This window comes from Hippopotamus amphibius, chromosome 17 (assembly GCF_030028045.1).
Source record: "Hippopotamus amphibius kiboko isolate mHipAmp2 chromosome 17, mHipAmp2.hap2, whole genome shotgun sequence".
NCBI lineage: Eukaryota > Metazoa > Chordata > Mammalia > Artiodactyla > Hippopotamidae > Hippopotamus > Hippopotamus amphibius.
Window position 1 is genome coordinate 52,081,427 of NC_080202.1, and position 26,786 is coordinate 52,108,212.

General features: G+C 59.4%; 3 protein-coding genes across 10 annotated transcripts; all 3 read left to right on the top strand.

The window, feature by feature from the left end:
* The first annotated feature begins 1,794 nt into the window (after positions 1-1,794).
* MAFG (MAF bZIP transcription factor G) lies at positions 1,795-11,102 on the top strand. Of its 5 annotated transcripts, none has more exons than XM_057715063.1 (3): positions 1,795-2,029; positions 6,137-6,199; positions 6,297-11,102. In XM_057715063.1, exons 2-3 carry the CDS (start codon positions 6,164-6,166, stop codon positions 6,747-6,749), a joined length of 489 nt encoding a protein of 162 aa, XP_057571046.1. In that variant the 5' UTR covers positions 1,795-2,029; positions 6,137-6,163; the 3' UTR covers positions 6,750-11,102. The 5 variants fall into 5 exon arrangements, with proteins under 5 accessions (XP_057571046.1, XP_057571047.1, XP_057571050.1 ...); XM_057715064.1 differs by having other exon boundaries at positions 1,795-2,025; XM_057715067.1 differs by lacking the exon at positions 1,795-2,029 and adding an exon at positions 2,549-3,558.
* An 85-nt stretch (positions 11,103-11,187) lies between these two features.
* On the top strand, positions 11,188-17,504 carry SIRT7 (sirtuin 7). Of its 3 annotated transcripts, none has more exons than XM_057715060.1 (10): positions 11,188-11,325; positions 11,396-11,533; positions 11,621-11,725; positions 13,474-13,544; positions 13,643-13,715; positions 14,772-14,870; positions 14,945-15,181; positions 15,319-15,399; positions 15,583-15,689; positions 16,816-17,504. In XM_057715060.1, exons 1-10 carry the CDS (start codon positions 11,233-11,235, stop codon positions 17,012-17,014), a joined length of 1,203 nt encoding a protein of 400 aa, XP_057571043.1. In that variant the 5' UTR covers positions 11,188-11,232; the 3' UTR covers positions 17,015-17,504. The 3 variants fall into 3 exon arrangements, with proteins under 3 accessions (XP_057571043.1, XP_057571045.1, XP_057571044.1); XM_057715062.1 differs by lacking the exon at positions 16,816-17,504 and adding an exon at positions 16,136-16,809; XM_057715061.1 differs by lacking the exon at positions 15,319-15,399.
* Positions 17,505-17,776: 272 nt separating this feature from the next.
* On the top strand, positions 17,777-25,163 carry PCYT2 (phosphate cytidylyltransferase 2, ethanolamine). Of its 2 annotated transcripts, XM_057717019.1 has the most exons (13): positions 17,778-17,951; positions 19,794-19,882; positions 20,495-20,656; positions 20,914-20,980; positions 21,619-21,703; positions 21,874-21,918; positions 22,643-22,781; positions 23,033-23,115; positions 23,360-23,437; positions 23,629-23,694; positions 23,863-23,928; positions 24,206-24,294; positions 24,381-25,163. In XM_057717019.1, the coding sequence occupies exons 1-13, from the start codon at positions 17,863-17,865 to the stop codon at positions 24,490-24,492; spliced, it is 1,170 nt and encodes a 389-aa protein (XP_057573002.1). In that variant the 5' UTR covers positions 17,778-17,862; the 3' UTR covers positions 24,493-25,163. The 2 variants fall into 2 exon arrangements, with proteins under 2 accessions (XP_057573003.1, XP_057573002.1); XM_057717020.1 differs by lacking the exons at positions 22,643-22,781; positions 23,033-23,115 and having other exon boundaries at positions 17,777-17,951.
* Positions 25,164-26,786: the final 1,623 nt, after the last annotated feature.

A 26,786-nucleotide genomic window follows, 5' to 3' on the forward strand; every position in this document is an offset into this window, starting at 1 on the left:
CCAGAAGAGTTTGTCCCACAAGCCACATATCTGCCCAGGACCAAAGCTTCCCCCTGACTGTTCCCTTTAAGTCAAGGCCCGTCTCACTGTTTGAGTGCCTGCTGTGTGTCAGGTGCTGACCAATAAGAGGAGGGGGGCACGCTGCTCTCACGCATGCCCCTGGTCTGGGGCCTGGAGGAAGCCAGCAGGTGGCTCTGAAGTGAAGAATCACACATCACAGCCTCAGAGGAGGCACAGGGGTCCAGACAAGCTTTGCAGTGGGCTTTGCACCACCCTGTGAAGAACACAGTGAGTTTCAGCAGGCAGGACTGTGAACCTTGGTCGCAACCACCAAAGGCCAGAGGTGGGGAAGTGGGGCACAGCTACACACACAGGACTGAGAAGGGGTGTGAGGTGGCGAGAAAGCTACAGGAGCTCTGGTGTCCTGCAGGGAATGACACTTGGGGAAACCCCTGCAAGTGTGAGTACAGACCTGCGCCGGCAGGCCAGGAGAAGGAGCCAGCAGCTGCTGGTAAGGCTGCTAGACATCCAACAGGACTTCCTTCTTAGCCTCAGGGGCAAGTCTTTGTGGTTTAGTACATTAAGAGCTGAGGGCTTTAGAAGTCTTGCCCTGGATACATTAAGGCCCTATAGCCTGTGAGGCTCGGGCTACACTCAGTGAAGGGGGACACGCCCTGCCCTTAAAGAGCACAGGATAAGACAACCACTTGCAACCACACAAAGCAAAAGGTGACAAGGTGCTGTGGGTTTCAGAGAAGCTACTGGAGCTGGCAGGGAGAGCTGCTGACACCTTGATGTCCCCTGGCTCTGGGGGGCCTCCTGGGTTAGCTTCCATCATTCATTCAGTGGTACTGAATCCCCTTGAGGACCTGGCAGCCTGTCCCTCACTCATCCCTCTTTCAGCTCACCTGATCGCACTGACTCGCCTGGCAGAGTAGGTCACCCTTCCTGGTTTTACACTTGAGAAGGTAAGTCAAAATAGAAATTGGGTCTCTTCAATTTCCCTTCTTCTTTTCGTCATCTCTTTCTCTGGGAATTTCGAAAGCAGTGAGAACTCCTTACAGAAACTGCAGGAGCAGACATGGGCCAGCGACCTGAGTTCCAGGCAGATGCTGATGAAACAGGAAAGGAAAGGTGCAATTCCTAAAGCAACTACTAATTCAACAGACGTTTACCCCACTCCTACTCTGAGCCAGACAACTTCCAGGAACCGCCTGAGTCCTTGTCACTCATGTGAGCTCTCGGGATGTTGGGTGAAGACAGACCACACTACACAGAGGACCTTGGAGGTGGCCTTGAGCAGACCTAAGTTTTGAATCCTGGACAAGCCCTTCACCTTTGGGAGCGTATAGGTCTTCTGTGAGCCAGGCCACTGTTCCTGGCAGGGCTGAGGCCCCTTCCAGTTACGGAGGCAGTGCATGCAGAGTCTGACAGGCGGCATCAGAAACACCATGAGAATCTTCTCCGTAATGCCTGCGGACTTCGGGTCCGCACCTGCACCCTGGACAACTGGCCTTTGAAAGATCTGCATACAAGGCTCTGGTGAACATTTGGGCAGGATCACCAAGCCCCGCCTCGAAGGGGGCGTTGCCGGTCGGGAGCGCGCGCCTGGACAAGTCCCGCGAGACTTCACCCGCCGGGCGCGGCTTGCGTTGCCCGGGCGCGGCTTGCGTTGCCCAGGCGACACTGCCCGGGCGCGCAGGCGCAGTGCCGGTGTGCCCCGCCCCCGCCGCCGCCGCCGCGTCTTCTCCTTTAAGCCCCAGCGGGTCGCGTCGCCGCTTCATGAATGGAGCCCACGTGACCAAACATCATGTGACGTCTGTGGAGCGGCGGCGGCGGCGGCGGCGGCGGCGGATCCCGAGCCCCGAGCCTGGTCCGGCCCGGCCTTCCTAGTGCGCTCGGCCCGGCCCGCGCAGGCGGCGAGCCCCCACTCTGGGCCCGGAGCCCCCGCGCGGCCAGCCCCGCGTGGCCTCGGAGCGCCCGCCCCGCCCCGCCCCGGCCTCGGCCCGCCGGGCCCGCAGTGTGGTGGGTGAGTGCGACGGCGGCCGGGCCGGGGCTGGGGCCGGGGGCAGGGGCCGGGCGGGGAGCGGCCCGGGGCTCCGGGCCGCGGGCGGGTGCTCTCGGGGCCGCGGCTTCTCCAGGCGCCCTGGGGCGGCGTGGGCCGGGTGCTCCGGGCTTTGGGTCTGCCCTATGCCCTGCTGGCGGCCCGTGCCTCGATTTCCCCACCTGTCAGGAGCGACTCCTAGTCCCTGTGCCGGGAGTGCTGGGGTGGGCGCAGGGGCCCGCAGGGGCGGGGCGGGGCGTCCGCTAGCTGGCTCGGTGGAGCTGGGTCGTTCTGGAGGGAGGGGCGGCCGGGGTGGCGGGAGGAAAGGGTGGGGTCGAGCGGGGCGCCCAGGGCTCCGCGGAAGAGCTCGGCAGCCCCGGCCTGAGCTGCTGATTCATCAGGTGTTTGTGTCAACGCCTCCCGGGCGCAGGGTCCTTGGAGGGCTGGGGGGAGGAGGCAGCACGTGGGGGTGGGGGGGGGGGGAGGCTGGGAAGACCCTGCCCGCGCTGGCTTCGCTCCGTCACACGCGTGCCAGAGCCCAGAGGAAGACTTGCTGAGTCATCAGCATGAGGTCACTCGATGCTCGTCCTGATGCCTGGGGGGATTAGAGCTAGGAGCCTGAGAGGCCGGGAAACGAGGGGTGAGAGGGAAACTGTGGAGTGAGAAGGGGCCAGGCCCCGAGCTGGGGCGCCTGCTTAAGTTTGGGTTGATGTGGGAGTTTAGGGTAGGGTGGGTGAGGAGTAAACGGAGAGGTCACGGTGCAGGTTATCCCAGGATGGAGGGTGAAGCCCCTGGCCTGTCCACCCCCTCCCAGGCAGGCTCTTCTCAGGCTGCTGGTCCCTGACCCGCCTCTGGGACAGCTCCCCAAACTGGGAAATAGTTGAGTGAGAAGAGGGGAGGAGCTTAGGGGGGCCGTGCTTGCGGGCTGGGAAGTAGGCTTTCCCTATGACTGGTCTGGTTGGCCCGGCTGGGCAGTCTCTGGGTGGGAAGAGACCCAGGCAGTAGGAGAAGGAAGGGTGCCTATACTCGAGTCCTGGGTGACAGTGGACAGGGCAGGGGGCAAGTAGGTGCAGCTCTACCAGGAAATTGCAAATGAGAGGAAGCAGCAGAACTTAGACTTCAGGGAAGCGAGGTGTCTGGTGAGCAGGCTCTGGCTCTCTTCACAGCCTGGCCTTGGGGTCTGGGTTGAGGCTGCAGGTGGTGGTAGCTTTGAGGGCGCTCAGTCTTCAGGGCACAGCAGATAAGACTGGTGTGGATGGCATGGGTTGAAGAATCCCAGTCATCCTGGAGTTGTTCCACTTGAGGTTGGGGCTCAGTGTTGTGCAGGTTAGCAAAGAACGGGGCCTTGACGGGTGTCAGGCCAGGTGGTAGGGACTCCTGGGGAGTGACAGCCTGAGGGTGGTGTGGCTTGAGCCACTTTTCCTGGGTGTGTGAATGGTTCCTGGTCTTTCGGGGTGGGGGAGTGTTTCGTCTAGACGGGAGCTGACCCTTCTTGCCCAGGGGTTCATGGCTAGGTAAGGCTGACCTTGTGGTTTGTCTCGAGCAACCCCCCTGCCCCAGCCCAGGGCTCACAGATGCCAGATGTTTTAACACTTCAGCGGATCTTTTGGCTGGAATTTTATGCCCCAGGAAAATGCAGCTTCCTGTAGGGGTATTTCTTCAAATCTTCTCAGCTACTTATGCTTTGGTGGAAATTAAGTTTTAGACTTTTTTTCCGGAGGGCTTCTGGAGGAGGTGGGTCTGAAGGGCAGGGTGCGAGTGTAGCGGGCTAGGTGGGGTGCCAGAGTGACCAAGGCCACACCTGCCGGGGAAGTTTGGCCACTGGGATTTGCAGGACAGGAGAAGGAGCTGAGGAAGGCTGGTCTCCTGTCTACTGTCCATGCCCTGGAGTTTGGGTCCAGGGGAAGGGGATGGAGCTCTTTCCTCTTTCTGGCTGGCTCTCAGCTTGAGTGGGTGGCTGTGGGTATCTTGGTGGATTCATGCCCTTGGGACCACCCATGCCTTCTCCACAAAGTGTGCTCAGCCTCAAGGGGAGCAGAAGTGGGAGGAGGGCTAGGGGTTCTCCTTGATCCGGCCTCTGGGATCACCTCCCTCTGTTTCTGGAGGTGCCCTGAGCCAGCAGTCCCAGCCTATGCCCAAAGGCTGTCTCTGTCCCATCAGTGTGTGTCCGCAGGTAGTGGAGGTGAGGCCAGGAGGCTAGAAGCATGGGTTTTGCTGAGACCCGCCCCTCCCCCACCCAGCACAGGCACACCTTTGATTAGGAGGCGATTGACTACACTTGTGCTGAGTTCAGGGCTTCTGTGGAGGGTGAAATCTGCCGAGGAGGCACTTTTCAGCTCCCAGCCGCCACGCTCGGCACTTTTCTGTGTGATCTCTTCAGGAAGTCACCGTGTGCTCAGCATTTGGGGGGTGGAGGGAGGGAGGATGGCGGGTGGGAAAAGCTGGTGCCAGGGCTTTTCCTTTCGGCTGACAGTGGCAGGACCAGTGCAGTAACCCTATACCTGGACTCTAGGCTGGAGGAGCTCCTCCAGCTCCATCTTGAGGACCTGATTCCTGGGGTAGGCATGGGCTGAGGACCTTCGGGTCTCCAGCTCTTCTGCCCCATAATCTGCTCTGGAAGAACAATGGGGCCAGAGCCTCGGAGCATGGCTGTGGGGAGGCATCTCTGGCCTCCTTGCCTGCAGCTTCGGTTCCTGGTGCTCGAGGCTGGGTGAGGAGGCGTTTTTACCCTGAGTGAGTGTTTGCCTCCATCTCTCCAGCCCGTACTTTAGCGACCTGATAAGGCTGAGAAGGCCCCACAGCCCCAAATTGCCTGAGTGCTTGTAGCTTCTCCAGGAAGGCACCCCAGTCCTTGTTAGGCCTCCATTTACCTCCTTGCATCTAACCTGGAAATTCATCGGGGGAGTGTGGGGAGGGGTGGTGGTGGAGGGGGTCCAGCTGAGCCAGGGATCCCAGGACTAGGTGGGTAAAAATGTCCTTGGCGGGGCTGCAGAAAGTGAGGGCAGGGTGCAGAAAAGATGACCAAGTGGGTGGGAGGAGGGGGCCTCTGGTTTTTGTTGCCTGCCCTGTGGGTGCGAACCCCAAGCAGGGAGCCAGGGAACAGTAAGTGGCCAGAGAGGGCTGAGCAGGCCCTTGGGGGGTCAGTTGTGGGCACTCTTGTGAAATACCCTGGATGGGGTGGGGCAGGGGCACAAAAGGCTGCAACCCAAAGCCACAGGATGGTTACTCCATCAGCAGCAGAGGTTGACAGAGAGGCTGGAGGGGCCTGGGGCCGGGCTCCTCTGGCTGGAGTGTCTGTCACCAGGAGGGTGGGGGACTCCCCCCAGTGCTAAACACAGAGTCAGGTCGGGTCAGACAACTCCGTTTGCTGCCCTTCAAAGTGAGCAGTCTGGGAGAATTGGCACTCTCCTGCATCCTCCCCTATGGCCAAGTACCCAGTGGGGATGGCCCCCTGAGCCTCATGGGAGCAGGGCTTTGTCCCAGGCCAGCTTAGGGGAGGTAGAGTCCTGGAGTACACACTCACAGGGTCGCTGGCCCTGGCCTTCACCTGCTGTTGGCCAGGGTGGCATTCCTGGCCCCAGCAGCTTGCTGCTGCCAGTCCCCTGGGGCCGTGTTGGCTGGCGGCCTCGGGGAGTGCCAGGCCGGTGAGAGAGCGGGAGCGCTGTGCTGAGTCAGCATGACTCGCCAGGAACAGCCCTGCTCTGGGGCGCACTGGGGTTATTTTTAAAGCTCCCGGCTTCCTTCTAGGCTGGCCCCTCCCGCATCCTTCTAATCTCTCCCCAGGCCCCTTTTCTTGCCTCTGCCTCTGCCTCCCTAATAGCTCTTCAGTTCCCCTTCCCCCATCAGACCCTCCTGGCCTCCCCCCTGGTTCTCTAGGGGCAGGGTGGACAGGGAGCAGCCCAGCTTGGGAGAGGCGAGGCTGAAGGGCGGTCCTCGAGGCCAGGTATCAAGGGAATGGGCAGGCAAGGGGTGAGGCTCGGGGCTGGGTGCCTTCCCCTGGGTGGGCAGAGGGTATGAGGGGGCTCGGGGCTCTGTGTGGACTGGGGAGGGGAAGGGCGTCCAGGGTCCTGACCTGCACTCCCTGTCTCGCAGAGTGCCTGCTTGCTGCGCCCTCAGGTTATGACGACCCCCAATAAAGGAAACAAGGCCTTGAAGGTGAGCAGAGAGTGTGGGCAGCGTCTCAGGGCTGGGGTGGCACAGGGGCAGACAGCCCCTGCTTGGCCCGTGACCTCGTGCGCTGTGCCCTCCCCAGGTGAAGCGGGAGCCGGGGGAGAATGGCACCAGCCTGACAGATGAGGAGCTGGTGACCATGTCCGTGCGGGAGCTGAACCAGCACCTGCGGGGCCTGTCCAAGGAGGAGATCATTCAGCTGAAGCAGCGCCGGCGCACGCTTAAGAACCGCGGCTACGCCGCCAGCTGCCGTGTGAAGCGGGTGACCCAGAAGGAGGAGCTGGAGAAGCAGAAGGCAGAGTTGCAGCAGGAAGTGGAGAAGCTGGCCTCAGAGAACGCCAGCATGAAGCTGGAGCTCGACGCCCTGCGCTCCAAGTACGAAGCCCTGCAGAACTTCGCCAGGACCGTGGCCCGAAGCCCTGTGGCACCAGCTCGGGGTCCCCTGGCTGCTGGCTTGGGGCCCCTCGTCCCCGGCAAGGTGGCCGCCACCAGCGTCATCACAATAGTAAAGTCCAAGACGGACGCCCGGTCGTAGGGATGCGCTTGCCCAGGCGGGTCTGCAAGGGGCCAGTAGGCGCATGGCAAATTCGGCAGCCCTGTCCTCTTCTTTCTCCCTCCTCTTCCACCTCTTCTCTTCTTTTCCTCCTCTCCTACCTTCTCCCTTCCCTGCAAAGCACAACCTGCACCCCAGGGGCGCCGGGCTGAGCCCCTTTGATCTCGTCGTTGTCATCGTGTGTTTTGTACGTTGGGATTGGTCAGTTTGGCGGTGACGTGGGGTCACCTCGGCCCCCTTTGTACCACCGGCAGGTGGGCTTCGAGTCCAGAGTCGGCCTGTGGGAGTGGACAGAGAGGAAGATTGACCAGGTGCTCTGGGGCACGTGTGTCCCTGAGCAGGGAGGGCTGCAGGGCAGGAGAGGCTGTTCTCACTTCAGAGTGGCGCACAGGCTATGGCGGCCACTGGGCTAGCAGGGGGCCGGGCGGTTCACTCTCAGCGCGGCCTGCAGGCACAGAGTAGGCTGTCCCTGAGGGCCCTGGACAGGCGGGCCACCAGTCTGGGGGGGATGGGGCGTCGTGTGGCTGTGGGCCAGGGGCCTTGGCACTCACGCCTGACGTGTTGCACTGAACAAGACCAAATCACTGGTTGTGAGCGTACGTGAAGGGTGTGTCCAGTGTCCTGCGATGGGTCCCGTGTCACTGTTTACATGACCTATTTGTGTGGTTACATAGCCCTTTATTTAAAAGAGAGAAGTTCCTTTTACGAAGTTATTAAATTATATGTTTAAAAGCTAAAGAAAAAAAAAGCTGCAGAGTATTTATAAAACTGTCTTTTTAAAAAAAAAAGCAAGAACATTTGACCGTATAAACGGAAAAGGGAAGAAAGTATAATAGAAACTTTGCTAGTTTGAAAAAAGAAAAAGAAAAAAAAAAAACAAAAAAAAATTCCTTTCTTGTAAACTTACAGACAAGTCTTTGTGGCTGTTGGAGTTTAGTTTTTATATACACAGAGTTATCAGACGTTATTTATAAAACTTAGTTTAAAAAAAAGACAAAAAAAAAAAAGCCAAGCCGCGAGCGACCAGAAGGCGCGTCCTGACGTCCTATCTCTTTTGCAATTGTACCGAAAGTGACTTACTCCTTTGCCCTTCCTGCTTCCGTCTCTTGCCGGTGCCGTGGTGTCGTCCGTGCCTGGTGAGGTCTTGTGCAGCGTCACGTGCTGGTGCTTCTGGTGACCTTTGACCTGTGGGTGTCCCTTCTTGTGTCTGTTCCCTGTGTTTGTTTTCTGGATTTGGTTGTGGTTTTGCTTCTGCTGGCTTGTCAGGCCTGGGCTGTAGTGCTGGGCTGTGCCTGCTCCAGTGGAGCTTGGGGGTCTGTGTCTCCAGCCCAGCCTTTTCTGCTTTGGTGCCCACCCCGAGCCCCGGGGGATTCAGATTCAGGGCTCCGCCACAGCCTCCTGCTGACCCTTGGCTTCGCATGTGTGTTTCAAGCTTGGGCTGATCCAGTGGCAGGGTAGGTGAAACCGGGGGTCATCCTGGGGGCCCCCCTGTCCTACTTCCTTGCCCACCGCCTCTGGCCCTGGGTGAGGGCTTGCAGGGACCAAGGAGTCACTGTGGGTACCCACCAGGCTAGAGCCAAGCTGCCCCCGACTGTCTTCCTTCTGGCCTCCAGTCAACGTGTTTGGGCTCCAGCCACCAATCTGGGATTTGTTCCTGTGGGTTTCGTGTGGGCCTCAGCAGGAGATCTCCAAGGGCCTGCTGCCCACCCATCCCAGAACTTTCCATGCTGCGGGACGGTGCTTCCCAGGCAGAACCAGGTGGTTTCGGGGCCCACCTGGGGCAGCCCCTTTTCCTTGCCTGAGGGCCTGGGGGTCTCCACTAGTGCCAGACAAGGGCTGTGGTCTCCAGGGCCAGGTCCTGTCCCTCTCCCCCCGAACATGCTGGCAGCTCTTGGCTTTGGGCCTTCTTTCAACTCCCTTTGGGGTCTGTGTCTTCCAGGGATCCACTCCTCGGCTTTGGAGGTGCTTCCCCGGGGCTGAGCCCACCTCCCTGTCCTGGCCACTTGGTGAAGCAGCCAAGTCTCCCAGCCTTGGCTCGGGCAGCTGCTCGTACACAAGTGATGGGGCCGCCTGCGGTGCCTGCCCCCCAAGAGGCTACCGCCCTGGCTCTGGCCATGTGGGGCTTGGCTACTCCTCGGGGTCACTGGTTTGCTTTTCTGGGGGCCCTAAACCCCTGAAAAAGCACAGAAATGGGCTGATGAAAAACAACGCAGCCTGGCAGGGTTTAACCTTGTGGACAGCAGAATCGTCATCCTAGAGTTTGACACAGTGTGCCTGTGGGACAGGAGCGGGTACATGCTGTCAACTTCTGTTGTCTGGATGGGCTGAGCTTGGCCCTAGATGTTCAGAGATATTCCTGGCTGTACCCAGGTTGGCCTGCAAAGGAGATTTTGACCATTGACTCTGAAACACTTAGTGGCTTCCTTTGCCTCCCTGCAGTCTGGCTTTGTTTACCTAAGGTCCAGATGAGAGTGGTTGATGTTGCTTGTAGCAGCAAGTTGGAATCACATCATAAAAATCCCTAAAGAGAGATCACGCCCTGTCCTGGACAGCGGAAGGGGCAGGCTCCCTGTGTCCAAGTATGGTCCCCACTTTTGTCCTGGCTGGGAGGTGGTCCTCCATCTCTGTGCACCCCCACCATGCTGTAGACCTGGAGAGAGGAGGGTTTGAGGGTGGGCATATGCTGAACAGAAATTGCAGGTCCTTGGTTTGGTTTACAGACGCTTCTAGAGTTAGCAAGGCTGTACTTCCTCTCGAGGTTCTTGGATTTGGAGCAACTGTTCCTGGGGTCTCGGGGAGCATCCTGCTCCCATCAAGCCAGCCTTCGGGGCTGCTCTGCCCCTTCTCCCCTTCACTTTGGTTCTTGACAGTAGATCCTGTGTCCACATGTGACTGTTTAGCGTCTTTTTGGTTCTCATTTATTCATTTTTCCTACTGTGAGCGTGTTGTGTTCTCTCTCTCCTCAACTTTTTGACACAGCGAATTGGGGGCCTTGGCTGGGGCCAAGTCTCCCCAACTTGTCCGCTAAGTAAACCATAATGTGCACCTTGCTTCACACCCTTGCCCTTGCCCAGCTCCTCCCTTATCCCAACATGGACACTCAGATTTCAGAGGAGAACCCTTTGGGAACAGGTCAGCTCCTGCCCAGAGTTTGACCCAGGGAGCCCTCCCCATGGCTCTTGGCTGCTGCTCCCGGTGGCACTGCGTTTGTGCAGGTGAGAAGTTGTGGCTGTGGCGTGGTGTGCCGGTTTCTGCCAGGTCTCGCTGGAGGCTTTTCTACTCTTGGTCCAGGCTTCAGGGTTTGGGCACAACCCTGACCAGCAGCAGCAGCTTCAGTGGTCAGTGCCCAGGCCGATGGCTCTGATCAGCTGCAGCCTCCTTTACAACAGGTGGTCAAGCCCCGTCTCGTCCCTGCTGCTTCCCTCCTTGGGGTGGCCGGTTGGCCAGAGCTTCCGTCCACAGCTGGGAAGCCACAGCCTGCAGCACTGTTTCCGCTCGGGGATCTTGTAAGTTACTTTTTTTAGGCTGTGGTTTGGTGAAAGGAACCAACACATTAACGATTTTTTTCCCCCAGAAGCCACTAAATAATTCTTTTTGGCGGGTTTTTGCCTTCTTGTTGGCTGTTTGGTTTTGAAGCAGATGGGAAGAGGCAGGGGTGTGCCCTGGAGACTGTGGCTTGTCCTTCTCTGGCCTGTGTGTCCTGAGCATGTGCTGTACCTGTTGGACCTGTTGCACACACTTGCACGCCACCCTGGAGCAGCAGCCTTCGTACGTGGGTGTCCCTCCAGCCTGACCTGGAGTTGGAGGAGAGCCTGTCCCCAGTGACCTGTGAAGGGGGACCCCTGTAACAGCCTCATGTCCCAGCCCCACCCTTCTCCACATCCCCTCAATCTGCTAGTCCTTGAAGCCTTTAACCAAACGGGAGTGGGTACAGAAAGCCTTCTCCTGGCATCTTAGGGCAGCAGAATAAGGGCTGTCCAGTGTGCCCAGCTCTGCTGCTCTCCTGGCACTGAGAGGGTGGTGGGAGCAGAGTGGATCAGACCCTGCCAGCCCTGGCGAGGGCTGAAGACAGGAGGGGTGGGGTACGCTGGGATCTGCCGGGGTGGGCGGGGGTTGTTGAAGATCCAGGTGGGGAGGGGCCTCACTGGAGCACCCTGGCTGACCTGGGTGGCAGCGGCCTCGCGCCCTCTCTGCCCTGTGCAGTATTTATTGCTAAATTATTGTCCAGGAGGGGCGGCAGTGGGCCGGGCCCCGGGTATTTATTGCTGTACATAGTGTATGTTTGTGATATATAAGGTTTTCTTTATTTTGTATATGATCAATAAACACCTTTTAAAGAGACTGGCAGGTGCTTCCTTGGGGTGCCGCGCGGGCGGGGCGGAAGGGCGGGGCGGGCCTTGCGAGCATGCGCCGGCGCGTGGCCTGCCGGGAGGCGGAAGCGGAAGCGCGGGTCTCCCTGAGAGCGATGGCTGCCGGGGGTCTGAGCCGGTCGGAGCGCAAGGCGGCGGAGCGGGTCCGGAGGCTGCGGGAGGAACAACAGAGAGAACGGCTCCGCCAGGTACGCCGTCGCCCGCCCCGCGCCGCGCCCCCAGCCCACGCCGCCCTCACCGCCCGCCCCGTGCCCGCAGGTGTCACGCATCCTGAGGAAGGCAGTGGCCGAGCGCAGCGCCGAGGAGGGCCGGCTCCTGGCCGAGAGCGAGGACCTGGTGACCGAGCTGCAGGGCCGGAGCAGGCGGCGCGAGGGCCTGAAGCGGCGGCAGGAGGAGGCGAGTCCGGGGCGTGGACGGGCTGGGCAGAGACGCGGGCGGGCCGGGTCCGGGGCCGGCTCACGACCGGCTTCGGCGTCTCGGCAGGTGTGCGATGACCCGGAGGAGCTGCGGAGGAAAGTCCGGGAGCTGGCCAGCGCCGTCCGCAACGCCAAGCACCTGGTCATCTACACGGGCGCCGGGATCAGCACGGTAGGGAGACGAGACGGGGACAGCCGCTCCCCGGGTCGGCTCCCAGGTCCTGGGAAACACGGACTGCCGGGCCAGGGTTGGGTGGGGGGCGCCCCCTTCTGGGTGTCTGACCCCAGCGCCGAGCACAGTATACTATTAAGCAACAGTACCAATTGGTGAAAGCTCATCTTAAAAGTACCTCTGGAGGGTCTTTCCTTTCTTAGAGCAACTCGAAATGACTGCATTTGGAATCTCGCTAAGTAGATAAACATTCTTAAGTGCTTGAACAATACTTTGTTTTATACCAAGTGAGAGACAGGAAAGGAAGAGAAATCAGGACGTAATAGTTTGGTGCTTGTCCCAAGATTATGGGAGCAGAGCTAAGCTCCAAACTGCCTCCTGATTCCCCATTCATTGTGTGCTCTGAATGTTGAAGTAAGGTAAGTACAACACAAGGCAGTATGCGTTAGAACGCACCAGGTAAGGAAGAGAAATGCTTCGGGTTTTGATAAGTTTTATCAAGAATCTACCTGAGCTGTAGAATGCGACTATTTTTGACAGTGTGGATAGCACGTTGTTTAATTTCTGGGCGCAAGTTGAGTGTGGACCTACATGTAGGCTCAGCAGAGGTGAATAGCAAGGATTTCTGTCGGGAAGTCTGTCCATAGGTGATGGTAGTAAGCCGTATGAGCGAATGAATGTGACGTGAAGCTGTCGCGCTGGGCCACTAGGATAGGAATCCAGATAAGCTCTCTGTGGTCTCAGAGAGCTGGGAAACCCCTCTGGTTGTTTTTTTGTGGGATGTGGCATTGAGTCTGGGCCTTGAAGGGTGGGTAAGATTTTACAGGCACTTAAGACACCCCACACAGGGATGAATGAAGAGGCCCAGTAGGGAGAATGTGTGAGGTATGTTAACCACTTTCACTTATCAACACCTGGAGCCCTGGCACATGTCAATTCCCGTCATGGGATGATGTAAAAGCAGTAATATCACCTTTTAAAGAACCGTAAGCGGCTCTTAAAGCCACATATTGTTCATTAATTTGCTGAGTGTTACTATTTGAGGTTCCTTTTTTACATGTGAGTCAGAACCACTGGTCAGGGTGGGCATTTTTCTGAGCTTAAGCAGCAGGGAAGAGACAGGGCTGCCCACAAGGGAGGTCACTCAGAACCTGAGGAAGCACAGGACACCTTGATCCCGGCACACTCTCTGTTTTCTTTTCACGGAGTGGCTCTGTTTCACTGTATTGGGAACTTGGGAAATTCAGTAATGTTTATTTCATCTAAAGAGGTTGGCCCATGTGAAGGTAGGCCAGGAACCACTTACAGCGTCAGGATGTGAGAACTTGGAGGGAGGTGTGTTCCACTTTTGGGTTCACCAGTTGCTAAACTTTCTTGAGCACTGACTAGGCTCTGGGGACAGACCAATGAGCCTCACCAGTCCTCCTCTTCAGTATGAGGACAGCCATAGCCACAGAGGCCCAGGCTGTACTACATGCTAGAGAAGCTTCCAGAGCAAGCAGGGGTCCTTGGAGCCTAGGAGGATGAGCTGGGCCAGGTGGGTGCAGGGGTCCCAGAAGAGCAAAGGAGGCACAGGGGGTGCACTCCATCTGGGTGAACACGTTAGACTAGGAAATGCTCAGCCTGAGGAATGAATTGAGGCCAGTTCGTGGGTCAGCCTGGAAAGTGCTGAGAGGAACTCTTGGGAATTCTGCCAGTGCCTACAGTGATGTCTTTTCACTGGGCTTATCTCCTTTCTGAACCTGCAGGCAGCCTCTATCCCAGATTACCGAGGCCCTAATGGAGTATGGACGCTGCTTCAGAAAGGAAGAAGCGTTAGGTAAGCAGCCTAGCACAGCCTTCCCACCTTGTTGAGCAGGGGCAGCATGGACCTGACCTCACAGCTCCCCTCACCTTCACTTCCCTTCCACCTGGCAGTGCTGCTGACCTGAGTGAGGCCGAGCCGACACTCACCCACATGAGCATTGCCCGCTTACACGAGCAGAAGCTGGTAAGAGCCCAGGGTGGCTGATGTACAGCCATCCTTCGGTATTCCTCTTGGATACCAAAAGCTGAGGATGCTCAAGTCCCTTGTATAAAATGGCGTAGTGTTTGTATATAACCTGCACACGTCCTCCCCTTACTTTAAATCATCTCTGAGTTATTTGTAATATCTAATACAACGTCAACGCTACTTAAACCAGTATAAATACAATGTAAATGCCATGCAGGTACTTGCCAGGATGTGGCAAATTCAAGTTCTGCTTTTTGGAACTTTCTTGATTTTTTTTTTCCCCTAAATATTTTTGATCCTTGGTTGGTTGAATCTGTGGATGTAGAACCATCAGATATGTAGGGCCATTTTACTCACTGGGTCCACAGTGAGGACCCGAAGGGCCACCTTGGTGCCCAGGTGACAACTGCATCCTACCTCCATCAGCCAGTGGACCCTGTGATAAGTGCCCACCAAGCAGTTTGGATTCCTGGTTTGAGCCTCCCTCTGTTCCTCCTGTGTTTCCTCTCCAAGAGTAGAGGGCAGATTCTACACTGAATCATCACGTAGCAGGTCCGCCTAGGCCCAGAGCTCATGAAGGTAGCTCCTTCCCCTTGTGTTTCTCTTGCATTTTTCCCTGAGACCTCAGGAGCCACCTAGATACAGGGGAGGCAAGTAGGAAACCTCTGGAGATCCTCTGCTAAGCACCTGCAACCGAGTGGGGAAGGGGTCGAGCCTCCTGGGCCTTCAAGGACCTGAAGCATAATAACCCAAGAGAGCATCAGTCTGGGCCCTGAGCCCTTTTCTAGCCAAGAGGGGGCGTTGCAAACATTTGCCCTCCTGGGGGCTCCTAGTGCCACTGAGTCGTTGGGGGGCGGGCTCAGTGCCCTCCCCGCCGGAGCCTCCTGAGTCCTACTGGGACCAGCCTGCTGCTCTGGGTTTGCCTTCGATGCTTTATGCAGGGACAGAGTTGCCGCTGGTTTGGGGTCTCTGGGGCAGGCAGGGCGCAGTGTGGTTTCATTCCTCAGTGCTGCTTCCCCCTCCCCCCGCTGACTGCCGCTGTTGCTCTTCCAGGTGCAGCACGTGGTGTCTCAGAACTGTGACGGGCTCCACCTGCGGAGCGGGCTGCCTCGCACGGCCATGTCAGAGCTCCACGGGAACATGTACATTGAAGTGAGCGGTCCTTCTGGGACGCGGGGGCCTGGGCAGGCCAGCGGCTTCCTCTCACAGGGCCCTACTCTCCTCAGGTCTGCACGGCCTGCACTCCCAACAGAGAGTATGTGCGGGTGTTTGATGTGACAGAGCGCACCGCCCTGCACCGACACCAGACTGGCCGCACCTGCCACAAGTGCGGGGCCCAGCTCCGAGACACCATCGTGCACTTTGGGGAGAGGGGGACGCTGGGACAGCCTCTGAACTGGGAGGCAGCCACCCAGGCTGCCAGCAAAGCAGACACGATCCTGTGTTTAGGCTCCAGCTTAAAGGTATGCGAACGGCACTGTAGCTGGAAACAGAGGTGAGCCTGCCTGCAGCTCGCCAGCTCAGCCTTAGACCCCAGCTTCCCGTAGCCTCCTTCCCTTGTGTGTGTGTGGTCTGTCTGTCCATCCGTCCATTCCCACAGGTTCTAAAGAAGTATCCACACCTCTGGTGCATGACCAAGCCCCCCAGCCGGCGGCCCAAGCTCTACATTGTGAACTTACAGGTAACACAGGTGCTCAGAGCTGCCTCCTTAGACCTCGGTCTTAGAACATGAGAGCCAGCAATCCCTGGGACATTTATATCCCACGCTAACGCGCTGCAGAGGTCTGGCTGAGCAGGGGCCGAGGCCAGCAGGCCATTAGGAAGGAGTGAGGTACTGTCCTCACTTATCTTCTTCTGTCCCCAGTGGACCCCGAAGGATGACTGGGCTGCTCTGAAGCTGCACGGAAAGTGTGATGACGTCATGCAGCTCCTCATGGATGAACTGGGCCTGGAGATCCCCTGCTACAGCAGGTGAGGGGGCACAGGCACGTTCCCCACTTCCCTGCCCCTGTGTGGACGGGCTGTGTCTGTCGTCTTTTGTGAGCTGAGCATAGAGAAAGCTCTGAGGTGTGGCAGATGGCATCTGAGGTGTGGCTGCAGCGCGTGGCCTCTGCAGGGACCAGCCCCAGCAGTGGCTGAGGTGTCCTGGCTGGCGTGATTCCTGCGGGGAGAGGGAATCTGCGCGGGTAGTGCCTGGATGTCCCCTTCACCTCAGGCAGCCTGGACGGGAAGGTGCCTTGAAGGGATGTGCTCTCAGCAGCTCTGCGCATCAGGATCTGGGTGCACTTGGCTTGGGGAGCTGGAATACTTTGGGGAAGCTTAAACAAATTGTGCCTTAATAGAGAATTTGTGATAATTTAGACATGGTGTGTGTATTGAGTAAAAAGTTTACACTTTCTTTCTCTGTGAATTTTCAGGGTCTTATAGGGGAAATCAATAACTTCTTTTAATCAAAGGGTTCAAGAATTAAGGATCCCTTCACCTTCTGGGCCTGGCAATTCTTGTATGTTATGTTTGTGGTGTTCTGTAATGTGGGCCTATTGTGTACTGTACTTTTTTTTTTTTTTTTTTCACATTAACTTAGCTCATTTTCTTTATCAGTGCTTATCTGTATCTTAAGTTTATAATATGTGGTTCTACATCTCAGTCAGATACATGATCTCTTCACGGTGTAGTGTTTAGGCCGCGCCTCCCTAGTCAGCTCCCTCCCATCAAGTCCTGCAGTCTGGGAAGGGGAAGAGGGTCTGGTCTACCTGCCCTGCCCGTAGCCGTACAAGTGAGAGGTGGGGCCCAGAGTTGGCTAGTGACTCCCCCCTCCTGGGGCTGCTGACGTCCCACCCCATGTGTGCACAGCCCCCTCAATCACCGACGAGGACTGAGTTCTGCAGAGGCTGGGCTAGTCTGGTTGCTGGCCTTTGAGTTATTCGGGGAGCTTACCCCTCTCGCAGATATTCTGGAGGTAGCACTGAGCAAAGCCCGGCCATGGTTAAGACACGGGAGGGACTCAGGGTGACCTCAGTCAGCTTTCCTGTCCTGGGGTGGGTTGTGATTGTGAGGGGCTCCCAGGCATGCCTGACCCAGCTTTCCCTTTCCATAGGTGGCAGGACCCCATCTTCTCCCTGGCCACTCCCCTGCGTGCAGGTGAAGAAAGCAGCCACAGTCGCAAGTCGCTGTGCAGAAGCCGAGAGGAATCCGGGCCTGGGGACCGGGGCGCACCACTTAGCTCAGCCCCCGTCCTGGGTGGCTGGTTTGGCAGGGGCTGCACCAAGCGCACAAAAAGGAAGAAAGTAACATAACCTGGCGCTTGATGGAGAACAATGATGGCACTTTGCAAATGACCGGGACTCTTGTTTCAGGGCATTTGGCACCGTTAAAGCCAGGACTGCCCCTGAAAATTCTCTGGGGGTGACATTTTCACCCTGACACATTTAGCCATTTGTCCTTGTGGGAATCCCCCTTGCACTGCTGTGGTTGCCCCCCACATGGGCCTAATGATGGGAGACACCTCGCCCAAGCAAGCCTCTTCGTAAAGAGGTGGCAGCCACACCCTCTGTGAGAACAGAACTCGGGTTATTTCACACCTGGCCAGCTAAGAGGAAGCACATGGCTGCCTTACCTCATTCACTGGGCTAGTCTCAGGGGCCTCAACCCTATTTCTACTTCTTACTATAAAAATGTTAAATTTATAGAAGCCTTTTTCTGTATTGGGTATGCTGCAAAGGTGTGGTTTTTGAGCCTTGGCTCTTAGCAGGCCTTTTTATTGTTATTAAACATCTCTGCACTGTCTCGTGTCACCGAGTGACTGCTTTCCTGAAGCGGAGGTGGGGCAGGGACCTGGCAAGACTCCTGGGTGGGCCCCACGTGGTCCTGCCCCACCCCTCCGCCAGGTGGGAGCTAAGGGATGGTGGGTGCAGGCCATTGGCCGAGAGCGGGGGGGGGGGGGGGGGGGGGCAGGGCCTGGTCCTGGCGGCGCTCGCCATTGGCCGCGCGTGGGGGCGAGGGGGCGGGGCTCCGCGCGCAGGGCAGGGCGGCGCTTGCCATTGGTCGTGAGAAGCGGGTGAGGCCCGCGTGACGGCGCGTGCGTGCGCGGGCTGCGGCGGCTGGAAGTCGGGAGCCGGCTGCGCTGTGCAGCCGCTGCGGGGCCATGATCCGGAACGGACACGGGGAGGCGGGCGGCGCCGAGCGGCCGGGCCCGGAGGGCAGGCGCGCCGTGCGGGTGTGGTGCGACGGCTGGTGAGTGCGGCGCGGGGCGCGGGGCGGGGGCGCGGGCGGGGCCGCTGTGGCCGCCTTCGCCGGGGTCGGGCGGCCGGCTAGCGCGGGGCGGGCGGCGGGCGGCGGCTCAGGCCGCGGAGGACGCCTGAGGCCCGGGCCACCGTGTCTCCGCGGGCAGCTTGGCTGAGGGGCTTTCTGCGGATCCCTACATGAGCACCTTCTCCAGACGCTTCTTCTCCCACGTTTGTCTTTAAGTCGGAGACCCAGCCAGGCGGTCCCACCTGCCAGACTCATGCAAGATAATGGCCAGAGTTGCGTGTCTAACCTTGATGACTTTAATCATTTTAGTACTCTAGGAGCTCTCTTCCTCCGAAGGAGCCGTGCACCCAAAATGTCTTCCCAGATTCTCCCTGTCCAGCTCCCAGCTTGCCCAGCACAAAACCAGGAAGGTTTTGCTGGGTATCTGGGCAAGTGTCAGCACAGGCATTGCCTGATCTGCTTAAGACCCTAGTGAAGCCCCCAGGCTGCTGGGTCCATCTAAGGAGGGTTACAATGCCCAATTGTCCTCTCTTGTGGCAAACCAGACAGCTGGAGCAGTGTTAAGATAGGTTTGAGGCTGTCAGCAGACAAGAGGAAAGTGAACCTCTAGTGTTAACTTGCCAGGTTGGATGCTTCCTCAGACCTTTATTTGATGGAAGCAGAGAAAGAAAAACATACCTGGCTAGCTCAGGGCTTCAGCAGCCAGCAAAGCAGGGCTGCCACACTCCTGTGCCTGCACCTGAGTCACCTTGGGGAGGGGGTGTGGCTTCATGTCCGAGGACTCTGACCTTGGTCCTGACAGGCCTGGCCCCTGCCCCAGCAGGCCACGGCCACAGGCCACAGTGACTGGGATACAGTCTGGGCCAAGGTCCACCCTGCATTCTGTGCTGTGCACTCCTTCTGCCCAGCCTGTGCAGTGGGCACATGGGCCTGCCAGGCTCCTGAGTGTGGACTTCCCTCTTCCCTTAGCCCAGGACCAGGGCCCTGTGCCCCACAGGCTTGTCTGCTGGGGCCTGGTGTGCCGTGGTGGGGTTGCAGGTGGCGTTGGGTAGAATGGTTCTGTATACCTGGCAGCCTGGGTCACCTGGAGAAGCAGGGACAGCTCCACCTACTCAAAAGGCAGTACAAGGCTGGGAGGAAGCAGAGCGAGTGTGAGGGCTCACCAAGAAGTGGGGTTTCCCCCCCCCCACAGCAACCCAGGTGGAGTCATGGTGCTATGTGTGGCCTTCAGGTGAAAGTTAACCAGGCCTGGATTTGAGGATGGAAGCTCTAGAACCAGGCGATAAGGAGGTGGTTGTTGGTCCCAGGGAGCAAAGCCTCACTGAGTTTCCAGAGGCCATGGGGAGAAGGCAAGACTTCTAAAGCCAAAGATTGCCCTTTTTCGTTGGTTGGACTTTGTTTCATGTTGACCCCAGGGACTGTCTGGCTGTCTCAGGGTAGTACGGAGTCCAGTTCCCTCCTGAACTAACATCGATTTATACTACACCTCAAAGGGACTGTCGGTGACAGTTTGCATTTGGGGAGGGGAGGGGCTGAGGGCAGAGTGCTGACCCAGGTGTGGGGAGCAGGGACTGTTCTGTGTACTCACGTGCCCTCAGGGCTGCTAGGCCTTGTTCCTGGGCACAGCCATGCTCACTTGGTCTGACCTCAGGCCCAGGGACCAGTGATGTGGAGAGCTGAGCACCCCCATCTCTGAAAGCCCAGGCCCAACCAGACCCTGGGAGCAGTTTACTATGGTGGCTTCTCAGATGGCTTCCTAAGGATGTTGCAGAGGAGCAAGGCTGCACCCCCAACACGGGGATGACGGCCCTGCTCTCTCCACAGCTACGACATGGTACATTATGGCCACTCCAACCAGCTGCGCCAGGCACGGGCCATGGGTGACCACCTCATCGTGGGTGTGCACACGGATGGTAAGCTGGGCTGCCACGCACACCTTCCTCCGCTACACCCGGGACAGACCCCACAGGTCCCCGTGGTGGGCAGGGCCAGGCCCAGGCTGTCCTCTGCAAACGCGCAGCTCTGCAAGCTCGCCCCAACCCCAGTCCAGGCCAAGCTGCCCAGAGCTTTCCCATTTTGCATCCTGTCCTGAGCTGGGGGGCTGCAAGATGGGAAAGGGCTTCAGCAGCCAGCAAAGCAGGGCGGCAGACTGATCCACTGGACCCCCTACTTCCTATCCTCCTCCTGGTTCCCACGGCCTTTGAAGACAGAGTACACAGCCATCAAAGGGAACCCCAGACTATACCTGGAACTCTGGTTGGCTGGGGGGTGTGGGGCGTGCGGTTACCCGGCAAGTGTGTCCGTAGCACCCATACCGGCTCACAGAGAACAGAGCCGCGCTGCTCAGTGTGGTCCTCCCTCATGGGCTGAGGGCCTGGTGACAGACAGCCTCCCACCATGAGCCCTCATGTGGTTGCAGACCCTGCTCAGTTCTGGGAGGGGACTTCTGAGGACAGGCCGGCGAGCCTGTGGCCAGCCCTCCAGGGGTCACCCGCCTTGTCCTTTGCCTTCTTCTCTTTCCCTAGAGGAGATTGCCAAGCACAAGGGGCCCCCCGTATTCACTCAGGAGGAAAGGTACAAGATGGTGCAGGCCATCAAATGGGTGGACGAGGTGGTGCCGGCAGCCCCCTATGTCACCACGCTGGAGACGCTGGACAAGTACAGCTGCGACTTCTGCGTCCACGGCAGTGAGTGGATGAGACAGAGCCCCAGGGGCTGGGCACTCGGGCAGCTCCAGACCTGACCATCAGAGGGGTGTCCAGAGATGCTGGCCTCCTCATACGCTGGGAAGCACAGAGCCTTTTGCGGGTCTGAGGAAGCTCTGGGTCCTTCCCCAAAAAGGAGTGCACACACCCCAGGGCAGGCCTGGAGTGGGGGTGTGGGCCTGGAGGTTTTTGCGGCTTTGGATTAAGATCCTTGTTCTCGTGTGCCTGTCACCCCCTAGATGACATCACGCTGACTGTAGACGGCCGGGACACCTATGAGGAAGTGAAGCAGGCTGGGAGGTACAGGTAAGCTCTACCTGCCGAGTGCCCCACCTTTCGAGGAGCAGGGCTCCCAGCTCCCCTCAAGCTCCTTCTACTGGTGAGGGCAGCACCCGGGCTGCAGCCTGTGTTTCTTGTGGCCTGGACTGGAGCTGGGGGTGCCACTCATCTGCAGCGCCCAGCATGGTAGCCGCTGGCCACAGGTGGCTGCTGAGCAGTGGAAACATGGTGTATGACTGGGGAGCTGGCTTTTATTTGAGTCACTAATTGAAAAGGCCAGTGTGGCCAGCGGCTCGAGCAGGGCAGTGCGGCCTGGGGTTCCCTTGGCAGGAGTGTGTGGTGAGGCAGGACCAGAGCCACCCCTGTGTGGCCTGCTCACCCCGACACTGCAAGCTTGGGGCTTGGTGACAGTGTTCTTCTGTCCAGTCATTTCCTTTGGTTGATAAAATTACTGAGGTTCCTCCACCCTCCTGGTCTTGGTCTTCTGTTGCGGCTGAGTGGTGAGGAGACACCTGGACTGTGCACGGCGTGGCGGGGCACTGGACCGTGGTAGAGTCAGCCACCAGCAGGGTTGTTCTGAGGAGGGGCAGCTTGCTTGTCCTAAGGAGGTGCAGCCTTGTGGATGTGCCCCAGGGTGAGAGCCGCAACCCCACCTCTGTCCCCAGAGAATGCAAGCGCACCCAGGGGGTGTCCACCACAGACCTCGTTGGCCGCATGCTGTTGGTGACCAAGGCCCATCACAGCAGCCAGGTGAGTCTCTGGGGGCCGGAGCGTAATCCCTGAGGTCCCAGGGCTGGGGCGGGGGGGATCGCCTACACCGCCCTTGCCCCTCCGTGGGCACTAAGACAGCAAGCTTCAGGGTTCCGGGGTTGGTCATGTCTGGAGGGCCAGGCCCCTCAACCCCCTACCTTTCCGTGCAGGAGATGTCCTCCGAGTACCGGGAGTATGCAGACAGCTTTGGCAAGGTGAGTCTTGCCTGTGTTGTCTGGGCCCCTGCCTGACCCCCAGGCCACCCCTGGAGAAAGGCTGGCCCGGAGCTTTGCCCTCTACCCTGCTCCCTGCTTTCTTGGCACTGACCGGGTACTGACCACCAGTCTTGCTGGCTGGCCAGTCCCAGTGGCCACCGCATGGAGGAGGAGTGAGGACTGCCCGTGAACTAGGGATCTCTAACCAGGTGGCCTGGTCCTCTCTCCCTCTGTAGCCCCCTCACCCGACACCCACCGGGGAGACACTTTCCTCAGAAGGCTCCTCCCAGGTGACCAGACGGTGGCCTCAGGGTGCCACGTCCCCACGAGGGCTGTGACCGCTGGCCTCTTCCTGGCGGGCCAGTTGCCAGGCCAAGGTGGTGTTGGCTGCAGCGCCTGCTGTGGCCAAGGGGCAGAACCCCAGTCCCACCGGCTGTAGGGGCCCCACGCAGCCTGGTTGTGGTGTGGACCAGGCACTGCCAGCCAGCCCTCAGCATCCCTGCCTGAGACACCTGTCTGGAAACAACAGCAGAGTGGTCAAGCGAATGTCAGGCTGTGGCTAGGGGTTTGGAGTCTCAGCCTGTAGCCCTTGTACCGCTTCCTCCATCCCACACCTGTGCCTACCAGAGCAGACAGGCGGGTGTGGGCAGACCCAAGGATGGGCACAGGCGAGGGACGTGCCTGCAGGGCCTCTGTCGCTGACCAGGTTGTTCTCGGGTTACAGTGCGCTGGGGGGCGGAAGCCCTGGACAGGGCTGTGCCAGTTTCTGCAGACTTCCCGGAAGATCATCCAGTTTGCTTCGGGGAAGGAGCCGCGGCCAGGGCAGACAGTCATCTATGTGGCTGGTGCCTTTGACCTGTTCCGTATCCTTTGGGACTGGGTGGGGGGTTGTCCCTGCCCCAGGCCTTTCCTGGGTGCCTCCACATCTGCCCCAGTGGGCTGCGGGGCCTAGAGGGGCCTCCCTGACTCTCGAAGGCCCGGACTGAGGTGGGGCAGGGGCACAGCCATCAGCAGGCAGAGGCGTGAGCAGGCAGATGGGAGGGAACCTGTCCGAGCCCCTGCACCTGTAGGCGGCTGCTTCTTGTTGGATCTTGGCTTCTTAACCTAGGCGCAGACATCGGGCACGTGGACTTTCTGGAGAAGGTGTATGGCCTGGCGGAGAGGCCATATGTCATCGCTGGCTTGCACTTTGACCAGGTCTCACCCCCCGGCAGCCAATAGCATGGGGGCTCTGGAAGGGCTCCAAGAGTTGGGGTTGGGCACAGACAAGGCAGAGGTGGCAAGCTTGGGCCTCTTTCCAGTGAGACACCCAGGGAGGGCTGTCCATCCAGGGCTTCCCCACGCTGGCCGATGCCCCACAAGGGATTGTTGGCAGGGAGTGCAGCCTCACCCCACCCCGACCCCGAGGTCGCCAACTGACTGAACCTTGCCCTGGCTCTAGGAAGTCAACCACTACAAGGGGAAGAACTACCCCATCATGAACCTGCACGAGCGGACCCTGAGCGTGCTGGCTTGCCGGGTGAGTGCAGGGGGGCAGGTGGGCAGGCCCAGCGGCGTCGCCTTCCCAGTCTAGAGCTGCTCCTCCCCAGAACCCTCCCCAGGACCCTCCCAGGGGTACAGGAGTCTGGGCCTCCACCATGCTGCTTCTCAGCCCCTACCCTGCAGCCTGGCGAGGTCCTGGCTAACCACCTGTGCTCCCTGTCCACCCAGTACGTATCTGAAGTGGTGATTGGGGCTCCATACTCGGTCACAGCAGAGCTCCTGGACCACTTCAAGGTGAGGACAGGGCTCCTGGTGGGTGGCTTCCAGGGAGGGCCTGGGCTGAGTGGGGCCAAGCCAGCTCTCTGAGCCCAGGCCACTTCCCTGGGGTGGGGGGCCCTCTGGGGGCAGGGGACCATGTGGGGTGATGCCGAGAGGGCTCCGTGACTCCCGCCTCCTCCCCAGGTGGACCTGGTGTGTCACGGGAAGACGGAAATCGTGCCTGACAAGGATGGCTCCGACCCATACGAGGTGGGTCATGCTGGGCCCTTGACAAATGTGAGATGGGCACTGTCTGATGCTTCCCAGCCACCCTGCGCCTCACCATGTGTGTTTGGAAAATGGGCGGGGTGACAGCTGCCACACTGATGGCCTCACGGTTTAAGGAGGCAGGTTGCTAACGGGTGGAAGTAACCACCTCTGCCGTAATGGGGCGGTGGTGGGGAACGCTGTCAGCCAGGGCAGCAGGGCCGTCTCCTCGGGGTCCAAGAGAGGCCTCTCACCTGTTGCCCCTCCTTCCGGCCTCCAGGAGCCCAAAAGAAGGGGCATTTTTTGTCAGATCGACAGTGGGAACGACCTCACCACGGATCTCATCGTCCAGCGCATCATCAAGAACAGGTGAGTCTCAGCCAGGCCACCGGGGGCACGGGGAGCTGTGGGAGCCCTGGGTCTGGGCGCACCGCTCACCCCAGCCTGGCCCCCAGGCTGGAGTACGAGGCCCGGAACCAGAAGAAAGAGGCCAAGGAGCTAGCCTTCCTGGAGGCCATGAGGCAGCAAGAGGCACGGCCCGAGAGGGAGAGCAACTGTGACTTCTGACCAGAGGAGGGAGGTCGCCAAGGGCCTTCCGCGCGCCGGGCCTCTCCCAGCCCTGCCTCAAGAGCTTGACTCGGTTTTTAACAAAGCTGCGGTGCCCTCTTTTCCAACCATCCAGCCACGGGAGGGCCGGTGTGGAGGACACTGCCTTTCACCCTGCCCATGAGTTGCCTGTCTTGCAGCAGGCCCTCCTGCCCTTCCTGCTGACCTTCACAGACAGGGCATCCAGCCCGGTGGAGCGGCCCAACAGGCAGGATGAGCAGGGGGCACCTTCGACCAGAGAGGGTCTGGTCCACCCTGTGGGCCAGGAAAGGCCCAGCTTCCATCCTCCCGGCTCTGCTGCTGCTCCCCATCCTGCCCCCAGGAAGCTCCTGAGGACCCTGGACACCCGCTACTGCCCAGCTCAAGGCGGCCTTCCTGCTTGCCCGGCCTCAGTGGAAGCCAGCTTCAGGGAGCAGCGACCCAGGGGGCCGCCCCCTTTCCTCCTCAGGGTGCAGAGCATGCTGCCTCCCACGTAGGCGGCCTCTGCCCCGCGGTGTGTCCCTGGTGCCCCGGGGCCTGGTGTCCAGAGGCTGCAACCCCCGCTTCCCGGGCCAGCCTCCCCGCAGACTGTTTTTGGTTTTGTACCTGACTGGCTGGTATGCAACCAAATAAACCTGCTGGGAGGTGCTCTGTGTCAGGCCTCCCCACCCTGCAGGGCAGGACCAGGAAACCCACCACCTTGGCCCTGCTCCCCACTGCCCACCCGGCAAGGAGCGGGGCAGCAGGCAGCATGGTGGAAGCAAGGAACCCCCCCAGATCTGGGCCCCCAGACACCTCTGGCTGCCTCCCGCATGGCCAGTGACAAGAGGAGAGGGAGGGAGGCAAGGACCAACAGAGTGCCCTTGGCCCCAGGGTCTGTCATGGGGAAATGAGAGGCTGACACCCCTCGGTCCACATAGGACTGCCTGATCCAGGAAGGAATTAGGGGCCGTTCCGTGGCCAGGTCCTCAGAATCCTGGGGTCTCCTGCACCCGAGTCAGGGTACACTTGAGGCAGTGCAACGGCTGCAGGGTGCTGACCCCAGTCACCTCTTGACGGGGGTGGGCCGGGGGGACAGTGGCAGTGGTTTATGGCTCTGGTGTTTGGGAGTGAGGACTGTGATGTTTTTTAAGTCCCGTCTCACTTCCCTCCAGAACGGCTTCCACCCTGCAGCTGCTGAGCCGGATGGAGCCAGAGCACCCTGTGGCCTGGCCCCATGGGAGCCCTGGGCCAGCGTTCCTTCCTTTTGGAAGGTGGGCCTCCTTTCTTTTGGTTCTTAAGGTACAGCTTAGAACCCGTGCAGGAAGCTGCAATGGGGCACTGTGCAGTGTACACGCCCTGGCTGCCCTGCTTCCTTTCCTTCCTCCCAAAGTGCGGGGACTGCACTAAGCTGTGAGACGCACAGAGCCCTCCCTGCACCCCTGCCCCACCTGGGCCCCAAACTTCAGGAGCCCAGTGGTGCCAGACTTTCCCACACACAGAGCCCCAGGGAGGCAGGGGTCGGCTAGTCCCCTGTTGACTCTGATTGGGAGGGGCGGGGGACACAGAAGCAGCCAGCAGGTTCCTTTTGAGACTGGAGGCAGCCCTAGGCCTGCCTAGAACCCCCTGCTGGGTGGCACCCTAAGGTGAGGACGAGGGGACAGCCTGCAGCAGCAGCCAGGAAGACTCAGCTGGGACACGGTTGGAGGAGAATCGGGGCCTGGGGATCCAGGAGGTGGGTGCCTCCAGAGACTCGTCCACCCAGGTGCAACAGGATTGTGAGGGGGGCCCGTGGGTCCAGCTCCCTTGGGAGCCCTGAGGCCCAGCTGGCAAGGCACCCCATGGGGTGGGGGACACCGCTGAGACAGGCTGCAGATCTGGAACCAGGGCTCAGGCCACGGGGCTCAAGTGGACCTCACTGGGGGTGGGGGTACAAATCAACCTGCAAAGATCCCCTCAAGGGAGTTAGGGAGGCAGCCTGAGTGGGGGTGCTGGGCTGGCACAGATGGTTGCGCTCAGGAGCCATGGTTCTACACGACCCCTCCCTCCTCGAGCTGTGGCAGTACCCATGGCTTTGGGGTTACCTGCCTTCCTGTGGGTCTAGGGAGGGGTGAACAAAGAGCTCCCAGGCCTGGGAGGAGCCAGCTGCCTGTCGTCATCAGGACTCAGCTGGGGCTGTGTCCAGCTTTGTCATCCCCCTGGTGCAGCCCCTCCTGGCCCTGGAGCTGCACATCTGGCTGCCTCCCCACTCCTGCTGGGCCCAGCCTGTTCATGAATTCATTTGGCACAAGTACATG